General features: G+C 26.9%; 1 protein-coding gene across 1 annotated transcript; it reads right to left on the minus strand.

Moving 5' to 3' along the window:
• Positions 1-777: 777 nt before the first annotated feature.
• On the minus strand, positions 778-19,932 carry LOC109811421 (wall-associated receptor kinase-like 8). Its single transcript, XM_020375175.3, has 3 exons — positions 18,687-19,932; positions 11,838-11,912; positions 778-2,147 (listed from the first exon to the last, which is right to left on the minus strand). Exons 1-3 carry the CDS (start codon positions 19,591-19,593, stop codon positions 946-948), a joined length of 2,184 nt encoding a protein of 727 aa, XP_020230764.1. The 5' UTR covers positions 19,594-19,932; the 3' UTR covers positions 778-945.
• Between the last annotated feature and the right edge of the window lie 73 nt (positions 19,933-20,005).

Below are 20,005 nucleotides of genomic sequence, written 5' to 3' on the forward strand. Positions count from 1 at the left end.
ATTACTTTTTTTGGTCCAACAAGAAAGTTTAAACTATACTACAACAGTTTAGGATAAGGATTGAGATGTGTCTTGATGCAAGAAAGAAAAGTAGTTGTTTATGCATTAAGGTCTCATGAAGCGAACAACCAAATCCATGATCTAGAGATACTTGTTATAATGTTTGCATATAATGAATATGTAAAAATTCATTGTGTATTTTTTTTCTTTGATAATGAGGTGTATAACTCATTTCTATTTGGTAAGTTCCTACAGGAATAAAATAGTATCTCCTGTTGTTAGTCTACGCTCAAGATAAATATTGAATATGATCCTTAATTAAAGAAGTGTCAAATTACTTGAATTAATAATTTTTAATATAAAGCAAAATTTGAGGTGTTTAATGATAATTTTTTTTAAGTATTTGTTTGATCAATAAAAAGTAAAATGAGGTAGGAAAGAAGAATGAATTTTTTAAAGAATTATAATTTTTGACCTAATTTTTACTTTGGAAAAGTAAATGCATTCATGTTTTAAGAAGAAACAAATTATAAAGTAAATGTGTTATCCAAACTTGTAATTAGATTCGTAATTGTGTTTATAAAATATTCTAACTAATTAGATAAACAAATGATAAGGTAAAGAAATGTGGTGTAACTAAATATGGAAACTGATGTTAAAAGATAATCTAAGATATTTATATATATATTAATTTTAACAAATAAGAATCGATCTTACATTATTAAGCTTATATTCCCATAAATGATTTTGTAAATTGTAAAAAAAAAAACTAAAATCTTTTTATTTTAAGAAATTATAATGAGGATCAACCATCGTATTAGTCAATTTTTAATTGTGTCATGGTCATGATTACACTCGCAACAATTATTATTTTAAATGGTTACATAGTTCAATATGTTCTAACCAAAATAGTTTTATTTTACACATAAGAAATTACTTAACCAATTATATAGTAAGAATATGAATATCCTCCAAGGTTGATGTTCCACTATGTAGATCTTGAGTTGAACCTGTATTTAGGGTAGTAGAATACTTATCCCAAGATTGATAGTCTTCAAATCGAACAAGATCAAGTTCAGCATGTACTTCTTGTGTATTAGATGTACTTACAAATTTTCGGATACCTTCTAATTCCAATGTGACATCCTTCATAGTTGGCCGTTTCTTCCCATTCAACTCTAAACATCTGCTTGCAAGATTAGCAACTGCAATGATATGTTCTTTCTTCCCCTCTTTTATGACTCTTTCATCAATAACATCAAATAGACGATCTTCCTCTATACAAAGAATGAAATATGAAGCTAAACTTTTAGCTTCCCCAGGTCTTAGGGAGGATATTGGCCTTTGTCCTGACAAGAGTTCAACAAGAACCACTCCAAAGCTATAAACATCACTCTTCTCTGTAAATTGACTAGTATGGAAATATTCAGGATCTAAGTATCCAAAAGTTCCTTGAACCACTGTAGTGAGGTGAGTAGCTTCAATGGAAACCATTCTTGATGTGCCAAAGTCTGCTACTTTTGCCCTATACTTTTCATCCAATAGTATATTTGTTGACTTGATGTCTCTGTGATAAATAGGTTGAGAAGCAACCGAGTGTAAGTAAAACAAAGCTCCTGCAACTTCAGCAGCAATTCTTAAACGCATATCCCATGTCACTGATAAGTCCTCATTTTGTTCATGCAAATACTCAAAAAGGTTGCCATTAGGAATAAATTCATAAACAAGCAAAGGAATTTCAGTCTCCAAACAACTTCCTAACAACTTAACCACATTTCTATGGTTAATTTGTGAAAGAATGACAAATTCATTGATGAACTCTTCAACATTTCCTTGGAGTTTAAATTTTTTGACTGCAATAATTTTTCCATCTGTTAACATGCCTTTGTAAACAGTACCTTGGCCTCCCTTTCCAAGTACTCTACTTACATTAAAGTGATCGGTGGCCTTCGTTAAATCCTTTAAGCTAAAGAGTTTAACTTTATCTACATTAACTTCACCAGAAGACAATCTTTGTTCCAACAATAGTCCTCCATTTCGCTTGAAGAATCTTTCTTTGCGTTTCTTCACTATTTTTTTTCTTACAACTTTATACAACCGCCATAAAACAATGAGTAAAATGATGGATCCAAGACTTGCAGAAACTCCTACATATTTAGCACAAAAATACATAAAAATAAGTCTATTTAAATTCAACTGCGTGCGGGTTATAACTAATTAGGTTAAACTAACACGCAAAATAGAGGTTATAAAACAGTCTTAAAAATTTATATGTACTCAGATGTAGATTCATAAGGCAATAATAGTAGGGAATATAGTGAAATGTGCAACTTTTCTTTTAACAATTTTTAATAAACACATAATGGTCACTAAAAAAAGGGGGGAAATAGCCCTTGTACTTGATAAAGATCGTTTAGAAAAAATATAAATTGGGATGATAACATAATATACAGTACTAATTGAGGTGTGAATGTGGAACTCAATCAGTAGCCAAACATGCTAAAAGATGACTGAAACTTTTTTCTTGTCAAAGAACTTAATTAAGCACGTATATAAAAGATTTAGATTATATATTATAAGACACTAAGTATGTTGGTTATTTAATTTTTTTCTACCACATATGAAAAATTCACAAAATGTACAAAAAAATTAATCTTCTTTAGTTTTTATTTTTTTTATTTTGTACAGTATCTTACATCAAATTCGATGATGAATTTCTTATTACTATAAGTAGGATTATGTTATAAAATGAATAAAAAGACCGAAGGATTTTAGAACTTCAATTTTTTCTCTTATTTAAGAGATGTTTAATTATTTTTGTGATTTTAAATTTATTTATAATTCACCTAAAATTTTATATTTGATTAGGATTCACATTTAGTTAGAATCTGTCCAACTAAATTTTATATTTGTCTAAGTAAAATTTTATATTTCAACTATTTGATTTTAAATGGTTGAAATACATTTGGGTGTCATATATATTTCTTTAAACAAATTGGTATGATAGATATTGATATTTTACTTTCTTAAAAAAATATATGAAATTTGAGTTAGAAGATTATAAAAGATAAAGTCATGTATGAAATTGTATCCAATGTTTTTGTTATGATCTAGTTGTTCTTGTAATGGGATTAGGACATTATATGCATTATGGTTTTGTATTCAAATTCACATTTGTTACTATCTTATGTTAGTTGTTAGCAGGATATACAACAAAATGTTGTTATATAGCTCATTCATCTTGAAAATCACATATATAACCCATAGATTAAGGAGCATATTAAGTGAGAGAGAATTTATTATGAGAGATGAGAGAGTTAAAATATAACCCATAGATTAATCAAGTGAGAGAAAATTTAGAATTTAATCAGGAAATTAATCTAAGAGTTATATTTTAACTCTCTCATCTTTCATCTCTCATAATAAATTTTCTCTCACTTAATCAAGAGGGAAAATTGAATTCCCTTGAGTGTTTGGTGCTATTGCAGGAGAAGAAAACGAAACTCCTTCAATGTCATGACTCCAATGATTAGAAAAATAAAAAGGTCTAGAGAAGAAACACACATCTTCAATAGCAACAACACTTAAGGAGATTCCAATATCCATGTATTTATCCGTTTGTATGGAATAAAGGTAATGATCAACATATATATATGATCATATAATTAACATTACAAAAAAAATTGTTATATAGTGACATAATATTATCACTAATTTTTTTATTTATACTATAAATATAATATATGTTGGCATATTGTAAAAGGTATAAATATATACTAATGACACATAATATATATTGTTAAATCTCATTCAAAATTAACATTAAAATTGTATGTAGTTATATATTAAATAAATATATTATTTGTAGTTATATATTAAATAAAATTGTATATAATTGTATACAATTTATTAATTAATCTATAGTATACACAATTTGGTCTTAGATAGTGAAGCCTAACATTGCACTGCCTTGCTATATTTTACTTTCGAGGAACTATATATAGAATCTTAGTGATCCTTTTCATATCAATGCGTCTATTATAGACATTTTTATGGTTAATAATATGGTAATTATGAATCTTAGCATCAACATGAAGTTTCTTAATGTTTTTTTTTTTGGTCTCTCAACTCAGTTGCAATTTAATATTCATTTAAAAATTGGCTAATAATTTTCATATCTAGGTAACTTATTTTAGGGATGGATGTGTCGTACGTGATCAAACTACAAAGTAAACTATTGAATCTGGCGGCTTGCTTGATATGATAAGGCTTACATACTTTGGAAAGAATTACAATATCTTTGACAACAATCTTTAGTAATGTGATTGTTCTATAACATATAAGGATGAGACAACTATATGTTCAAACACTATTCAGCAAGCTTTCAACTTTTCTTAATTTTTGTTATAATATCAATAAATTGAATGTTGATGCATATGTCTTATTTCCAAGCATTGTAGGCTTCATTTTTTTTTAAGTAAAATAAAGCAAACAAAGTTTTTGTTTAATTACTCCAGTGTGAGTATGGGCTAGATAAAACATCATTTCATATAATGAATCACATTAATTATTTTCTCACCATTGTTGATAATTATGTGTGATTCGTATGGATTTATTTATTGAGAGATACAAATATATATAAATATTAAATTTATTTCATGGACTTCTATAAAATGCTGCAAATATAAATTGATGTTCAGGTAAAAATTGGCCTAAATGATAATATGGTGCCAATTTTGTTAATTGAAATATTCAATTATTTTCCCACCAAGAAGGAATATAATTTGCATGAAACCTTTTGCATAATAATGTCATAACAAAATTCCCATCGAAGAAAAACTTTGACATATTCTTAATGTAAGATATGCATTCAAATTTGAAGATAATCTTCCTATATCTGTCTGGGGAGTATGTTTTGACAATTATACACTTCATTTTCACCTCAATTAGCAAATGGAGAAGTTACACTATACACGATGCTCTATGGGAAACCACTATCATGTGATCATTTTATAATGGTTAGGTGCTTTTGTTATGTAAAAATACCGACCAAGTGAAGTGAAAAGTTTCAACCACCAGCCAAATAATATATCCTTGTCAACTATCCTCACTACTATAATGGGTGGCATGTTTATGATTTACAAACTCAAGAGTTCTCAATTTTTAGGAACATAAAATGATTTGCATGAACACCATTCATAAAAATAACATTCCCTATCTCGGTTTGTGTTCAGATGTTATGAACATTGTATTTCACTATTAGAATTTCTCTTATTACATGGTATTTTTTCTGCAAATTTTTCATAAAAAATTCGCAGGAAACGTTGTTCTGCAAATTTTCCTGCGAAATTTTATCTGTAGGTAATATCTTCGTGGATAATATTTTTTTGCGAATTTTAAAATTTGCAGGGAATTTTCCTGCGAAATTTCTTGCAAAAAAAATTTGCAAGAAAGTTTACTGCAAAAAAAAAATTGCAAGAAAGTTTTCTGCAAAAAAAAATCGCAGGAAATTTTCCTGCGAATTTTTTCGCAAGAAATTTTGCAGGAATATTTTTTACGAAAAAATTAAAAAAAAGTACTATAAATTCTATCAGTAATTTTTCAACTTTCAAATGCTCACAATGAATTCATCCGAAGCATTTGTTTCCATGTCTCCAACATGTGATACATAATCTTTTAAATCCTAAGATTGTAGATTATATAAGCCTAACACTCAACCATATAAATCAACTTATAAGGTAAGTGTTGCCCCAACTTATATACTCTTTAATTGTTTTATTTTCAATCGATGTGAGACTTGAAGTTTTTTAAAAATATTAAACTTATAAATTTAAATATATATTTTTTTATTTTTCCTGCAGATTAAAATTTGCAGGAAAATCCGCAATAAAAGTTACTTGCAAAATTTTTTTACCATTTAGTAAACATTACTTGCGAATTTATTTTTGCAAGAAAATCTGCAAGAAACAAAACAAAATTCTTACAATATTTTCTGCAAATTTTTACCATGAAAAAAAATTTCTATAATTATTAAAATTGTAGCAAAACTTGTAAGAAATATCTGTAAATTATTTTTCGCAAAAAATTTCTGCAAATATTTTTTTGCAGGAAAATTCGCAAAAAATTTCTGCGAATATTTTTTTTGCAAGAAAATTCGCAAAAAATTTCTACAAATATTTTTTTACAGGAAAATTTGCAAGAAAAATGGCTTTTTTCTAGTAGTGTTTTTTAATTATCATTTTGATGTTGAAGTTTGAGATATGGATCCTACGTATAATTTATTAGTCACACATGATCCCACGAAACATAATTTGAATAATGACAAGGAAATACTACATCTAATAATGTTTAAAGCGAAAAAGAGTCTTAAATCTTCAAGAACCTCTACACCATTGACAATGTGCACACATGATAACCTTTAGTTTATCTCAATGATTACTATTGTCACGTTGCTATAAAAGAAAGCATTTATGATATTGCATTTATGATTCCATGATTTTTGTAATTTTTGCCCTAAAGTCTCAAAATAATTGGTGTTGCGTTATGACATTCAATTCGTATATTAATAACGTTGATCCTTGTATTAAATCTCCTGATTTGGCAAACATTTGACAACCCTCAAATACAAATACAAGTTGCTAACTTGAGCATTATACAATAGGTAGGCCTCTCGAAATATTTTTGAGATAATACACTTGCATCCCACCCAAAAGCATAAGGTGCATAAAGGTTGTAGGCAACCCTCTTCATTATTTATAGGAATGACAAAATAGACTTGAACTCTACGAGCACTTGCAAAACTACCCGCATGCGGGCAGATAAACACCCACTTCTGTGGGAATAGGTATGGGACGAGTATAAACCCACAAAATTTAGTGGATATGGATGTAAGTATGAGTATTGTAATATCCAATCCACCTCGTTTCATAGTTATATATATATATATATATATATATATATATATATATATATATATATATTAATATAATAATATAATTACTTAATAATAATAATTTATTTATTTAAATTATATTATGATATTATAACTAAAATCCTATTTAGCGTCGTTTTTTTTTCTTACCATCTCTGTCATCTGCCTCACATCCCATCTTGCATCATTGTCACTCGTGTCTCCTCTTCACGTTGTCGCTTGCACCATCCATTACATCTCCACCTCGTGTCGCTGCTTACATCTTTACTTGCGTCTTTACCTCACGTCGTTGCTCACATCTTTGCTTGTGTCTCCACCTTGCCTCATCGCTCACATCTCTACCTTGCATCACTACCTTGTGTTGCAGCCTCTTTACTCTGCATCACTATCTCGTGTCGCTGCCTCGTGGCCTTGCGTCCCTACGTCATCACGATGTTGGGGCCGCTAATTATTGGAAGATTTGCCAGTTGTAACTTCATGTTAGATTTAATTGTTAGATTTAAAGGTTCCTAATTGTTAGATTTAAAGGTTCCTAACTATTCTCACATGTTTTATTTTATTGACTGATAAAAAAATATTTTATTTTATTTTGGAAAGTTTTTTGTTCCAACTTCATCTACGGTAATGGAATATAACTAGATAATGTATGAATCAGTTGTGTTGTATTATTCAAAGAATACTGGTAGTTTAATTTGTCAAGAACTTTCAACAAATTGGTGTGTTTGTGCGTGATTACCTCACTTGTTAAGGAATTATTAGTTAAGGTCATAAATTTATTCTTGAGGCACTTATTAGTTAAATGCAGACATTCAATCGTACAGTACAAGAAAATGACGATTTTACAACAGTTATATGGTCTACATTGTGACGGTTAGAACTGCCGCAAAGACACTATTGCGACAGTTCACCAACTATCACAGAAATGTCCATCACGAGTAAATTTTGCAACGGTTACTAGCTAGAACCGTTGCACAAATTGTCGCAAAATTGGAATTGCAACCCTTAAAGCACCTGACACACTAACTGCCTCTAATCTATGATGAATAAACCATTTTAATTAGAGCACTAATCTAGTCTCTAAATTAGTCACTAAATATTTATTTTTTATTTTATTAAATTTTATAAACATCTCAAATTTGAGAGTTATTCTTCTCAAGGATTCTATTTCACAATACTTCACTTTTTAGCATGTTTTATCTTTACTTACATAATTTTTGGGAACTTCTCAAAAGATCACCCATTCCTATATTACTCCAAGTCAAATACACTTAACTGTGAAGTTCTTATGAGATAAACTATCAAAAAGCAGATACATGTTGTCAGTATAAATAGTATAAATTAATTCATTTAAGTCATTCTCAACTATTCAATCTCATACTTATACTATATTTATATCCCTCTCATTCCGGTGTGTCTGAACCGTTATAAATATATAATAATTATATTACTAATAATAATTATATTATATTTAATTAATATTTATTTTTATATATACTTACTTTTATAATTAACAAATCTACTTAATTCTATTTAAAATTAATATTATGATACAATTTAAATTATTTATTATAAATTTAAAAGTTTAAATAATTTATATATTTTAAAATGAGAAAGGTTATAATAACACCGGTGTAACTTTTACTAAGTATTACATCACTCAATAATTTTATATTAAATGTGAATTTTGTAAATCCAACCGCTGGATTGAAAGTTCATATCACTTTATATGTTTATATCAAATTCTGTTAAAATTAAACAACTTGAAGGTAATCAAAGTGTTCATATTTTAGTATATATATTTTGAAATGTATATATTACGTCAATTTTGTTTTACAAGAATGAAGTATCAAATTATCTTGAATTAATATAAAATTTTATTTATATGATCTAAGAGTAAAAAAATTTCAATCTAACAGTTGAATTTATAAAATTCAAATTTAATATAAAGTTATTGAGCGGTGTAATACTTAGTAAAAGTTACACCGGTGTTATTATAACCTTTCTATTGTAAAATATTATTTTTATAAATTAAATTTTAACGTTTTAAATAAATTATTAATTAAATTTATTTATTTATTCATCTTAAATCTAAGATATAAAATTCAAAAAATGTATTTATCCTTGTTTTATTTTCTAATTATCAACCATTAATAAAATACTAATTTAAAATCTTATCTAGTTATATCATAATATTTTTAGTGGAAGTAAAATAAAATATGAAGTATGATAAAAGAGATAAATTTCTCAAGAGAAAAATAAATAAATTTGATAGATAAGGATTTTAGTGGAAAAGGGAACCATATCGTGCATTGCGTTTTCTGTTTGAGATGATCCAAGTCCTAAACATGCTCGTGACTGAGAAAGAATGAGAAGAAGGAGTTGTGCGTAGGTGAGGAAGAATGAGAAGAAGTGGTGCGTGGCTGAGAAAGAAAGAGAAGAAGGGGTTGCATGTGTTGGCCAGGCGTGGCTGAGGAAGAAGGGTTGCGCGCAACAATAATATTTCTATTCACGGCTGGATTAATTTTTCAATTTCACTCCCTTACATACAAATTAATATAACTGTCGCAATTTGTCAATCTCAATTCATCATTTTTTTTGTAGTGGTAGTTTTAGAATCTACATTTAGCATAAAAGGTAGAGTTTTGAATCCTCATCGTTCTAGGCTTCTTAAATTTACTCTAGAGTCACTTATATGTGCACCAAGTTAGTTGAAACACAAGTAACATGATAATAAATAATTAAACTATATTTATTTAATAAAAGTTATTTTATTTTTTATTGTTGGTTTAATTATTAATTTAAATTATTTAATAACTCATTTTTTTGTCATATAATTTCTATTAGTATTACTAGATCAAAACATTATATAGACTTAGAAGACAAACGTTTGCAAAAATATGGAGAAGTTGATTTCGATAATGAGGTCAAATGTCTACATATTTGTTTTTTTTTTAATTTATAGTATATAATTTGATCTATAATTTTAATCTAACTAGTTTCTGTATAATTTTTTTCACATGTCTTAGAGAATACTATTAACACATGATCAAGATATTGGAAATTTAATTACAACTTTATTATGTTGAATTTTTTTTAAGGTTTATTTACAAGGATTGAATGTTTTATAATTTTTATTCATAAGAAGTGTTCTGTTAGATGTTATAATGTTAAAGATTTGACAAATTAATATTATGTTTGTTTGTATGAAATATTATCTCTTTATTAATTTTTTTTACTTTATTCATAAATTAAATGTGTGTCCGAGTGCAGATATGAATACACAGGTATGAATACACAGATACCCAATAGGTATGAGGATGAAAATTAAAATTGTTATTTGCATAAGTATAAATCTGGGTACAAATATTATTTTTAAATATGAGAATGAGAATACTATAAAACTATATATGTCTAGACCCTACTCATTATCTTCCTATAGGGCAAATAATGTCCTCAATGGGAAGTGTAAAAATTCGCATAATGGAAGTGGGGACTAGGTAGGGATTTAGCCACAAAATTCAATGGGGTGGCTACTACTATACTACGCATCTCACCATCTTACACCTTTATTTATTCAGCTAGAGTTTTTGTATCTTTTATTAATATTTTTAATTATTATATTACACAATTTAATCATTAGTCTTTATCATGTTTTAATTTCTTTAGATGTTATTACACCAAAAGAATATTTAAACTTAATATATAAATATTTGCATAATATCTCATGATATGATGAGATGAATATATAATATGTGTAATAATATTTATGTTTAATATATATTATTACTAATAATAAGATTTTTAACAAAAATAATTTAATATAGAATTTTAAAAGTGTTACTAATATAAATTTTGTATAGATTTGTATTGTCTTTTTTCACATGCATAGATTTGTATTGTCTTACATTTTGTATTTTTTAGTTACGAGACAATGACTATTTTGACCAGTGATTATAAATTTCTAAAATTTCTCTATTATATTTGACATCTATGACCTTCATTAATAAATTTGAAATTTGAATTTATAGAGTGGATCATAGTCTTTTTTTCAAAAAAAAAAATATAATAACTTGTTAATTTTTAACATTATTATTATTATTAGCCTTTACAAAGAATGAATAGAACTGTTAAGTCGACCTAGTAGAGGGAAGTTGCAATTGTATACTAGAAACCCTATCTTTGAACCTTCGTACAACAATGTATACAAAAGATGAATAATTTAATTAGGTGATGAAAAAGGTTTGTTGATCTATTCAGACATACATGTCTTTTTATAAGTATTGTAAGTTACATAAATAGACTTTTAGGCTATGCAGACTTTTAAACAAGTCAAGTCAAATATTAAAAAAAAAAGTTTATAATAAATAAATAAGATTGATTACACTTAAGTCTGTCAAAGTCTAGCCTATCTAACAAATGTTTCCGCTCTTACTAATGATGTTAAATGATTATATATATATTTAAAACTTTATATTTCTAATATTGTTTAATTATAAGTTATATTTGAATGGTTTAAGTTATGTTTTGGATAACTTAAGAGTGAATTATATATTAATTTAATTGTAACAATTTTTACCCTAATGGAGGTAGTGGGTGGAAGTTTAAGTATATAAGTATCTAGGGAGGATGAAAATAGAGATTAAAGTTATTATCAATATAGATATAAGATGGGTATGGATACTTTTTTCAACCGAGGGTGTGAGAAACGATATTATAGTAACATACTTGTTATCATTTTTAATTATGTGTGTATGAATGTATATATTCCGTATTATTTAAATTTAAATTAAATGAAAGAGAAATAAAAAATCTTTCAAGATATTTTTTTGAGTAGTAAATTTTGATTTACTCACACTATCATATTAAAACACACACATAACTATCATATTAAAAACTTCATACTTACCTATTATTATGACCGGCTTTGCTTTACTTGTAACATCGATATCTGTCCTCCCAGTTCCACTGTCGTAACTTGGAGCTGAAATGTCAAGAATGGAGACAAAGACTTAGCTGAAATGTCAAGAATAAAGTTGAAAATATTTATATATAAATTAGAATGCATGAATATAAAGTGTAAAAAAAGTGATTTTCACATCTATCGTATATATAAATTAAAATAGTTAGGTATTATTAATTGATGAGAGTATTTTTAGTTAATTTTTTAATAAATATTTTTTTAAAAAAAAATATCAGTATTTCATCTATTTTATTATTCTTTTTTTAATTTTATATTGAAATTTAATATTTTTTAAATCATCAATAATTTTTTTAAATTATTTATTATAAATCTAAAATATAATTTATATATATGTTCAAAAATATTTATTTATTATGATTTTAGTTATAACATAATTTATATATTCAAAGAATTTATCTTTTTATATTGCACAGGTTAAATTGTTAAAATTGTATGAAAAAGTGTTAATTTTTTTTTCAATTTTAGTTTTTTAAAAGGCTTATCCAAACATGTTAACAAATTTTAAAATTAGTTTTTTTTAGAAAAATTTATTATATTTATTGAAAAATATTTGACGAACTTCCTATGAATATTTTTAGTTTGACTAAACTATACATTGTAATTGTAGCATCTTAGACTTTCAGTAATAAAATAAAATAAGTTGTTTTAATAAAAAAATACATTATGAACTTAGGGGGGTGTATTGGATTAGGATTTTAAAGGATTTTTTTAGTTAAAAAAAATCTTGCGGATTTTAAAAGACTTTGCAGGATTTTCATGACTTTTAAGATTTTGCAGGATTCTACAAGACTTAAAATCAGGATTTTAATGGATTCTGCAAGACTTTTAAATTAAGATTTTAATGGATTCCGTGGGATTTTGTGGAGTTTTGACATTTGATAAGATTTAAAAAAAATTCATACATTCAAATTTAAAAAGAGTCAAAGACAAAAATAATAAAAAAAAACAATAATGTCTAGATAAATAATAATAATAGTTCTCCATAATATTTTATCCTCTTTTTATATCACTATCAATTGTAACAATTCATCGGAATCTTCCTTGGTCCAAGCTTCATAGTTTTCTTTCTCTTTTCCTTTTTCTTTATTATTTCATTGTGAATCTCCCATTTGAATTACTAAAATAATATATGTTGAAAACTAGTTATATAAATAATTATGGATAAGAGACAAAATCAATAAAATTATATTATTATTTTTAGAAGCACACTAATCATACAAGATCGAATATATCTTGGTTATCCAAATGAATCAAATACCTCAGTCATTATAAAAAAAACATATAAAAACGAAAATATAAAAACATAAGAATTTTTTATATAAAAAAAATCAGTATATTCGATACTGAGAAAATATTTAGATATATAAATTTTTTTATATAAACGGAAGTATTTAGATATAGAGAATATATATATATATATATATATATATATATATATATATATATATTATTTTAGTTATATATTATATGATAATTTTTAACGATATTTATAAATGTAAATTATTCTAACAAATATTTTAAAATATTTCTTTTTTTTAAATAAGCTAATGAAGGCATAAATCCTAAACCCTAAAAAATTAGATACTGCAATGTCTTATGTTAATTTCATTTTTTTTAAAATATAAAAAAATCTTAATTTCATAATATAAAAATAAAAAGAAAAATTCATAGTAAAAAAAATAAAAAAATTGTTTAGTCATAAAAGGGGGAGGGATAAGAGTAACAAATTCAAGGGAAGGAGAGAGTTCACAGTTTATATGCTGAGAGGGTTCTTCCCCAACTAAGATCCATTTTCATCTCATTCTACTCACAGAAAGCCTAACAAATTCATCTTATATATATATATATATATATATATATATATATATATATATATTGTAGAAATTATGATATCAATTTCATCTTTCACCTTTTTCTTTTCTTGACGTGTGTTATAAAAAAAATTACCACTTAAAAATTAAAATTTTAAGCATTTTTTTTCTGTTATATAAAGGAACAAATTCAACTACATAGAATAAAATAAAACAAGTCAATTAAAGAGAACGAGCAGAAAAATAGAGCAAGTCAATAATACTATCATTTACATATCAGAGTTTCACAAAATAGGAGAATGGGATGAGAACAGTACTACAAATATTATATATGAACAATGAACAATAGTGTAGTATTATTAGTAGAGAAAAAATGGAGAAGACAGGAGCATAGAAAAAAAAGATGAAAAACTCACTTAAAAATTCTTGAAACACTTGAAAAATCACTTCAAACAATCCTTCAAAATCCGATGGGTTTGGATGGGATTATTTTATGAATCTGGTATTTATAGATAACACTAGAAAGTCCTTCAAAATTCCTCTCACACAACAATCCTTTAAAATCCTTATATTTTTGAATACCAATAGATTGTTTCTAAGTTGTAAAAAATCTCAAATGAATACCAGTGGATTTTAATGGACTCTTTAAAAAATCTTGAAAATCTAGATTGAATACCACTGGATTGTTTTTAAGTGACATAAAATCCTGATTGAATACCAATGGACTTTTTTACTCAAAAAAAGTCTTTTAAAATCCTACGAAATCCTAAACCAATACACCCCCCTTAGTTTCTTGTCATTGGAGGACTTTGACGTGGCAACATGAGTTGCTTGAAGAAGAGAGAGAGTTGCATCCTCAAGCAACCGTTCCTTACCAGATTTTAAGTAGATCTTATTGAACATATTTAGAAACGTTTCGAAAATAATAATGATGAAAATTAATATAAAAATAAAATAAAGAGAGACTATAAATAGAGAGTATTGGATTGGACTCTGAAATTAATTATAAAATTTACTAAAATAAGAAAAAGGAATCTTATGTGTCTTCAAAAATTCTAAGAGCATCATTAATTGTCATTTTTATTTGAATTTTATGAATAGTATTATGCAAAATGACATGCTTTCACCCTTTTTTCCATACAAATTTTCCCAAGGATGCAGGTATTATATTTAGTTATATAACTATAATATATAATCCAATATATTCAAATTACAATAATTTTTGGTTAATTATAGTGATTTTGCTTTTGTAGGTTAAGAGGTGAGAAATCAAAACAAAGAGAAAAGAGAAAAAAATTAAAGTTGGAAAAGATTCATAGAAAAAAAAAAGTTTATCTCTACCAACTCAAAAAGACTTAAGTTAAATAAGAAGGGCTTAAGTCAATTCAAGAAAATGAGAAATCATATTCTAGAAAAATGGGCTTCTAAATTAAAAGAGCTTAAAGGATTTTAAAAAAATTAAAGATTGCAATCATCTAAAAGAAGGTTGAAGTCATTGTAAAGGTTTAAATTATTTTATTTTCTTCAAAGTGAAGTATTCTAAAAAAGACTTAAGTCATTTCTGAAGGGCTTAAGCCAATTTGTGACAACAAATAAACTCAAAATCTTGTTACAAATCAAAACATATTTAATAGGAAAAAAGGATGTCCCATGATCTTTAACCTTAAAAACTATCCAAGTTAAATTTTTTTGAGACGATTCAGGAACAAAACAACGACAATTTTTATTAGACTCTTTTTTTTTCTCTTCTTTGTTACAAGTTGGTTCTCATGAAAATGAATAATTTATCTTTTTTGCAATACTATATAATTTATATATTTTATTGATTAATTATATGATTTAATTTACAATGTTTAAATGTTGATATATATATATATATATATATATATATATATATATTTATTGTGTTTATTGTTATACATATAGTTTAGAGCGTCAAGGAATCTTAATTTGTGAAAAAGTTTAAAGGTGTTGTACATATAGTTTTGATTTTGGTTATAGTTAAAAGTTTTTGTTTGGCTTTCATCCTATATAAAAACGATAGTTTTGTTCTTAACCCTCATGATATTAGTTAGCTGCTTATCTGTTTGATGGAAGATCACATGATCATCATACCAAATAACATCCAATACATAAATGTGATGTCATTAAAAAAAACTCATAAAATAATAATTATTTTTTATTTTAAATAAATTCTAAAATTAAAAATAATTATTTTAAATTTGAAAGTGATGAAATACTAAAAAATAAAATCACAAGACCAAAATGATTTTTTTTTTTGCTTTACATTAACCAAACACAATAAATTCAAATTTTATAGAGATACGAGATTAAAAATTTAAAAGTTAAAATCAAAATTACTCATTAATATAAAAATATATTAAAACCAAAATAGAACAATATAAGAAATGGATTCAAATTCAACCCTTTTTTAAAACAAGAAAAATCAACCTTTTTAATTTCATTGATATAGGTTTTAGTGTTTTTCCTAGCTAGCTGTTATAAGGACACATGAATTAATGTCATGAATTAGCTGTTATAGGTTTTAGTGTTTACCTGAACCAACTTTTTTTTCTTACACCGATCAAAATAAAAATTTATTCTTTTCATTATAATTAAAAAATAATTTTTCTAAATTTAAAAGAAATAAAAATATATTTTAAAAAGTAAAATTAATGTTCAATTATTTAAGAGACATAAAAAATGTATATTTAACTCAAAATTAAAAACCAAAATACCATATGGTATAGGTATGGAATCAAATTAAATCTTGTAATTTTATCGATATTAATTTTACTTTTCATTAAGTATATATGATGAAATTATGTTAAGGGTAAAAAGATCAAGAGGTGATACATTGAAGGACCCAAGAAGAACAGGTTAATTTTGAAGACCTTTCATATAATTGTATATAGTAGTTTATTGTATAGGTTTATTTGACCTTTATATTTGTGGGGTACTTTCTTTTTTTCATTATAGGATATTCTTTTAAGAATTTTTGGTATGTTACTTGGAGACTTTTGCTCCATTTGACCTTGTATTAAGGGTCATCCATATTTATATTTTCAGTAGTAGAAGTAGGGTGATAAATATTAATGTGTGTAGGTGCAACTAGTAATTGGGTCAATATTGGGCCTAAGCCAAATTTTACATATTAGGCTTGTTTTTCTCCATATTTTCCAAGGAATTAATTTAGCTAGGTCTCACCACCATTTGATGAACATAAATAAACCAATTCCAAGATTTTTGGATTGGAGAACTTGTTGGAAACAAGCCTAGCTAGGCCGCCCATTCTTCTTCTTTGGCCGAATTAGTAGCTTGCCTTGCACACTTGGGAAGCTTGTGCTACAAGCTTCTAACTTAGCTTGCTTCCCAAGCTTCTAAGTTAGAAGCTTGCTCCACAAGTCTCTCAAACCATGGTGAATGGTCAAGTTAAGCTCATCATGGTTCTCTTGAACCATAGTTATAGCCTAGCTTACTCTACAAGTTTTCCTACTCTATATAAACATTTTCCTAACCTTTGTATTCACTTTTGACATTATATAAATCAGAACTTTTAGAAATTTCTCTCTACTCAAGAGTCTTAAACCATGGAGAACACTCTCCTCTTAAGAACTTTCACAAAGGAATCTTTCTTTTATGCCTTGGTTCATCGCTTTCATTTTCAAGGTTCAACCTCAAGAGAAGATTAGATAAAGGAGATAAAACTTAGAGGAGAACGTCCATCACTTCTCCAAGTCATTTCCATCAATATGTTTGGAAGAGATGTAAGTAAGAGAAAATAAAAATAAAAGAAAAAATATGGAGTATAATGTATTTTTTTGTTTAATATTGAAAATAAAATGAAAAGAAAATAGGGGGGAAAAGTAGACTTGTAAAGATAAAAGTTCAAATTTTATTTTCTTTTATTTTTTAATTGGAATTTGATTTTTTTTTTTTTTTTATCTCGTCTCCAATTCTCTCCGCTCAATCAAATATAGGGTAAGTATTCTTGTCGGCAACGGCCTATAGCTCAGAATGGATGTGGGGCCACGGCCCCCAAATTTTTTAATGTGTGTTTGGTGTTGTTCGAAGAAAATAAGTACGTGAAATGATAGAATGACACCGTTTATTATAAAAGATGCATGGATTAAAGTCATGTATTATCATTAGTAAATAAAGAAAATGATTACTGATCTTTATTGGAGGAGTGCGTGTGGTGAAAAATAAATAAATAAATAAAGACAGAAGATGGAAAAAAAAATATGATAAATTTGATGAATTATACAATAAAGACGAATCGAAATATATAAAGAAAGGCAAGGCAAAAATGAGATGAAAAAATAGATATAATATACAATTACTCGAGCTAAATATTAGGGTTGCAGTTGCAGCGGGTGGATTTACTTACAAGGTTATGGGTATTGTAATGAGAGATATAAGAGAGAATAATGTTTTGAAACATGAGTTAAATTGTTTTTTTTTAATTATGTTATTTGCATGAAAAATTTGTCAATTTTTTGGATGATTAATTTTTGTTAAAAAATTTGATTAATTATTTTTAGTAAAGTCTTGTCTTTCAATCATATTTTCTTTTTTATAAATAAAACTCAAATCCAAAATTTTATTTAAAGAAATTAAATTCAATATCATTTAAATCAATAATTTATTTGTATGAATTTTATTTTAAAAGCTATATTTCAGAAATATTATTGATAAGTGCTAACAGCACACTCCACTTACACTCTTTCTTATGAATTATAGTTTATTAATAATCAAAAACTTAAGAGAAAAAAAAATCATTAAATAGATGTAGGATCCATTCATCATCGTTGTATTTTTAATAAATTTCAACTAATTCAAAATTACGTAATTTTAGCATTTCTCAATAATATTTATTCATTTTCAGTTTATTTTTTTTAAGTAGCTATTTTGAATTTTTTATAAAAAAAAAGTTACCTATTTGAGAAAGCCTGATCTTTACCTGGACAACCTCCTGCAAGGTAGGGATTAATATTTATAATGTATCTTCCACCATAGTTGATGCATCTACACTGCCAACCTGAGTTTGTATGTTGTGAAGATGTAACATTAGTTGGATAGCATTTAGTGTATGGATCTGCAGGGAGTTTAAGGGTCAAATTGAGAATCTCCCACTCAAGCACCACAGGCACATGAGTTACATCCTTCAGGTCGCCGATATAGGGGATGCCCGTTTCATACTGCTGCGTGTCCTCTTTTACAATCATGGCGTAACTGCACTCATGAACCCTTTGACTCTCATCCAAACTTGTAATTTTTGCGCTAAATTCTGAAAGATGCTTTGGCACAGAAGTCTTGCAGCAACTCATTCCATTACATTCATTGCTGGAAATATCGATGCTCTCGATATCATCGTTGTCGTTGCATATGGACACACAACCACCAGCATCTTCACCATTTAACTGCAAAAGAGCAATATTATTGCAACCTACGGCCAAAAATTTGTTATAATCCTGGGAATACACGAAAGGGCTTCCTTTGAGCTGCACGCTGTTGACCGGCGTTGAATATTTGGTTCCGCAGTTACTACGGTTTATCGGATTCCCGATCTCAACCGTGCTGATGGAAACATCAATGGAATACACCTTCACTCCTATAGACTTCAGGTAAGGGTAATAGGAAGATTCTTCTGTGGCAGTAGTGTTTTCGGCTTTGCATTCTATTTCAAACCACTTGTCTGCATAGCATTCGGAACGGTTCATTCCAAACGGATATGGAATGTCAACATCTCCACATTGCGTATCACAGCCAGCAGGCTTTGCTATTGTTGAATTTTGTGCTTGTGCAGATTCCTGTAGATGTATGGGCCATATTACCAAAATCATCACATGAACCAAATTCAGAATCATTGTGTTGTGGGTGTGCTTCTAACCAAGTTACCCCCTTCTATGACATTCCCCACTTCACTTGTCTAATCAATTCTTCATATTATCTTCTATGACAAATTCAAGTTTTACTTGGTCATGCCAGGTGGGCCACATCACTCGAATATGGAGAGGATCCATTTTCTTCATTTTCCTCGAATATGACCTGTAATTTCACCAATCATTTAATAAAATAAAATAAATACTAATGTCATCATTGACGAGAAAATAAATAATATGATTTTGCTATTCTTAGTGATTTATGTATTTAGTCTTTTAAAAAAAATTAACCACTCATATTTTTCTGTAAATGACTAAATATATAAATAACATGTAACAAAGATAGGCCATGCCTCATGCATTTCCAACACAAAATCATACAAAAGGAGAAAGAGAG

This window comes from Cajanus cajan, chromosome 1 (assembly GCF_000230855.2).
Source record: "Cajanus cajan strain Asha chromosome 1, NIPB_CcT2T_4, whole genome shotgun sequence".
Taxonomy (NCBI): Eukaryota; Viridiplantae; Streptophyta; class Magnoliopsida; order Fabales; family Fabaceae; genus Cajanus; species Cajanus cajan.

Excerpts from the sequence above, each read along its gene's own strand:
- LOC109811421 (XM_020375175.3), bottom strand. The coding sequence starts at position 19,593 with ATGATTCTGAATTTGGTTCATGTGATGATTTTGGTAATATGGCCCATA. Across the intron at positions 11,913-18,686 it reads CCTTGCAGGAGGTTGTCCAG|CTCCAAGTTACGACAGTGGA; the intron begins GTAAAGATCAGG and ends TTGACATTTCAG. Across the intron at positions 2,148-11,837 it reads AAAGCCGGTCATAATAATAG|GAGTTTCTGCAAGTCTTGGA; the intron begins GTAAGTATGAAG and ends CTAAATATGTAG.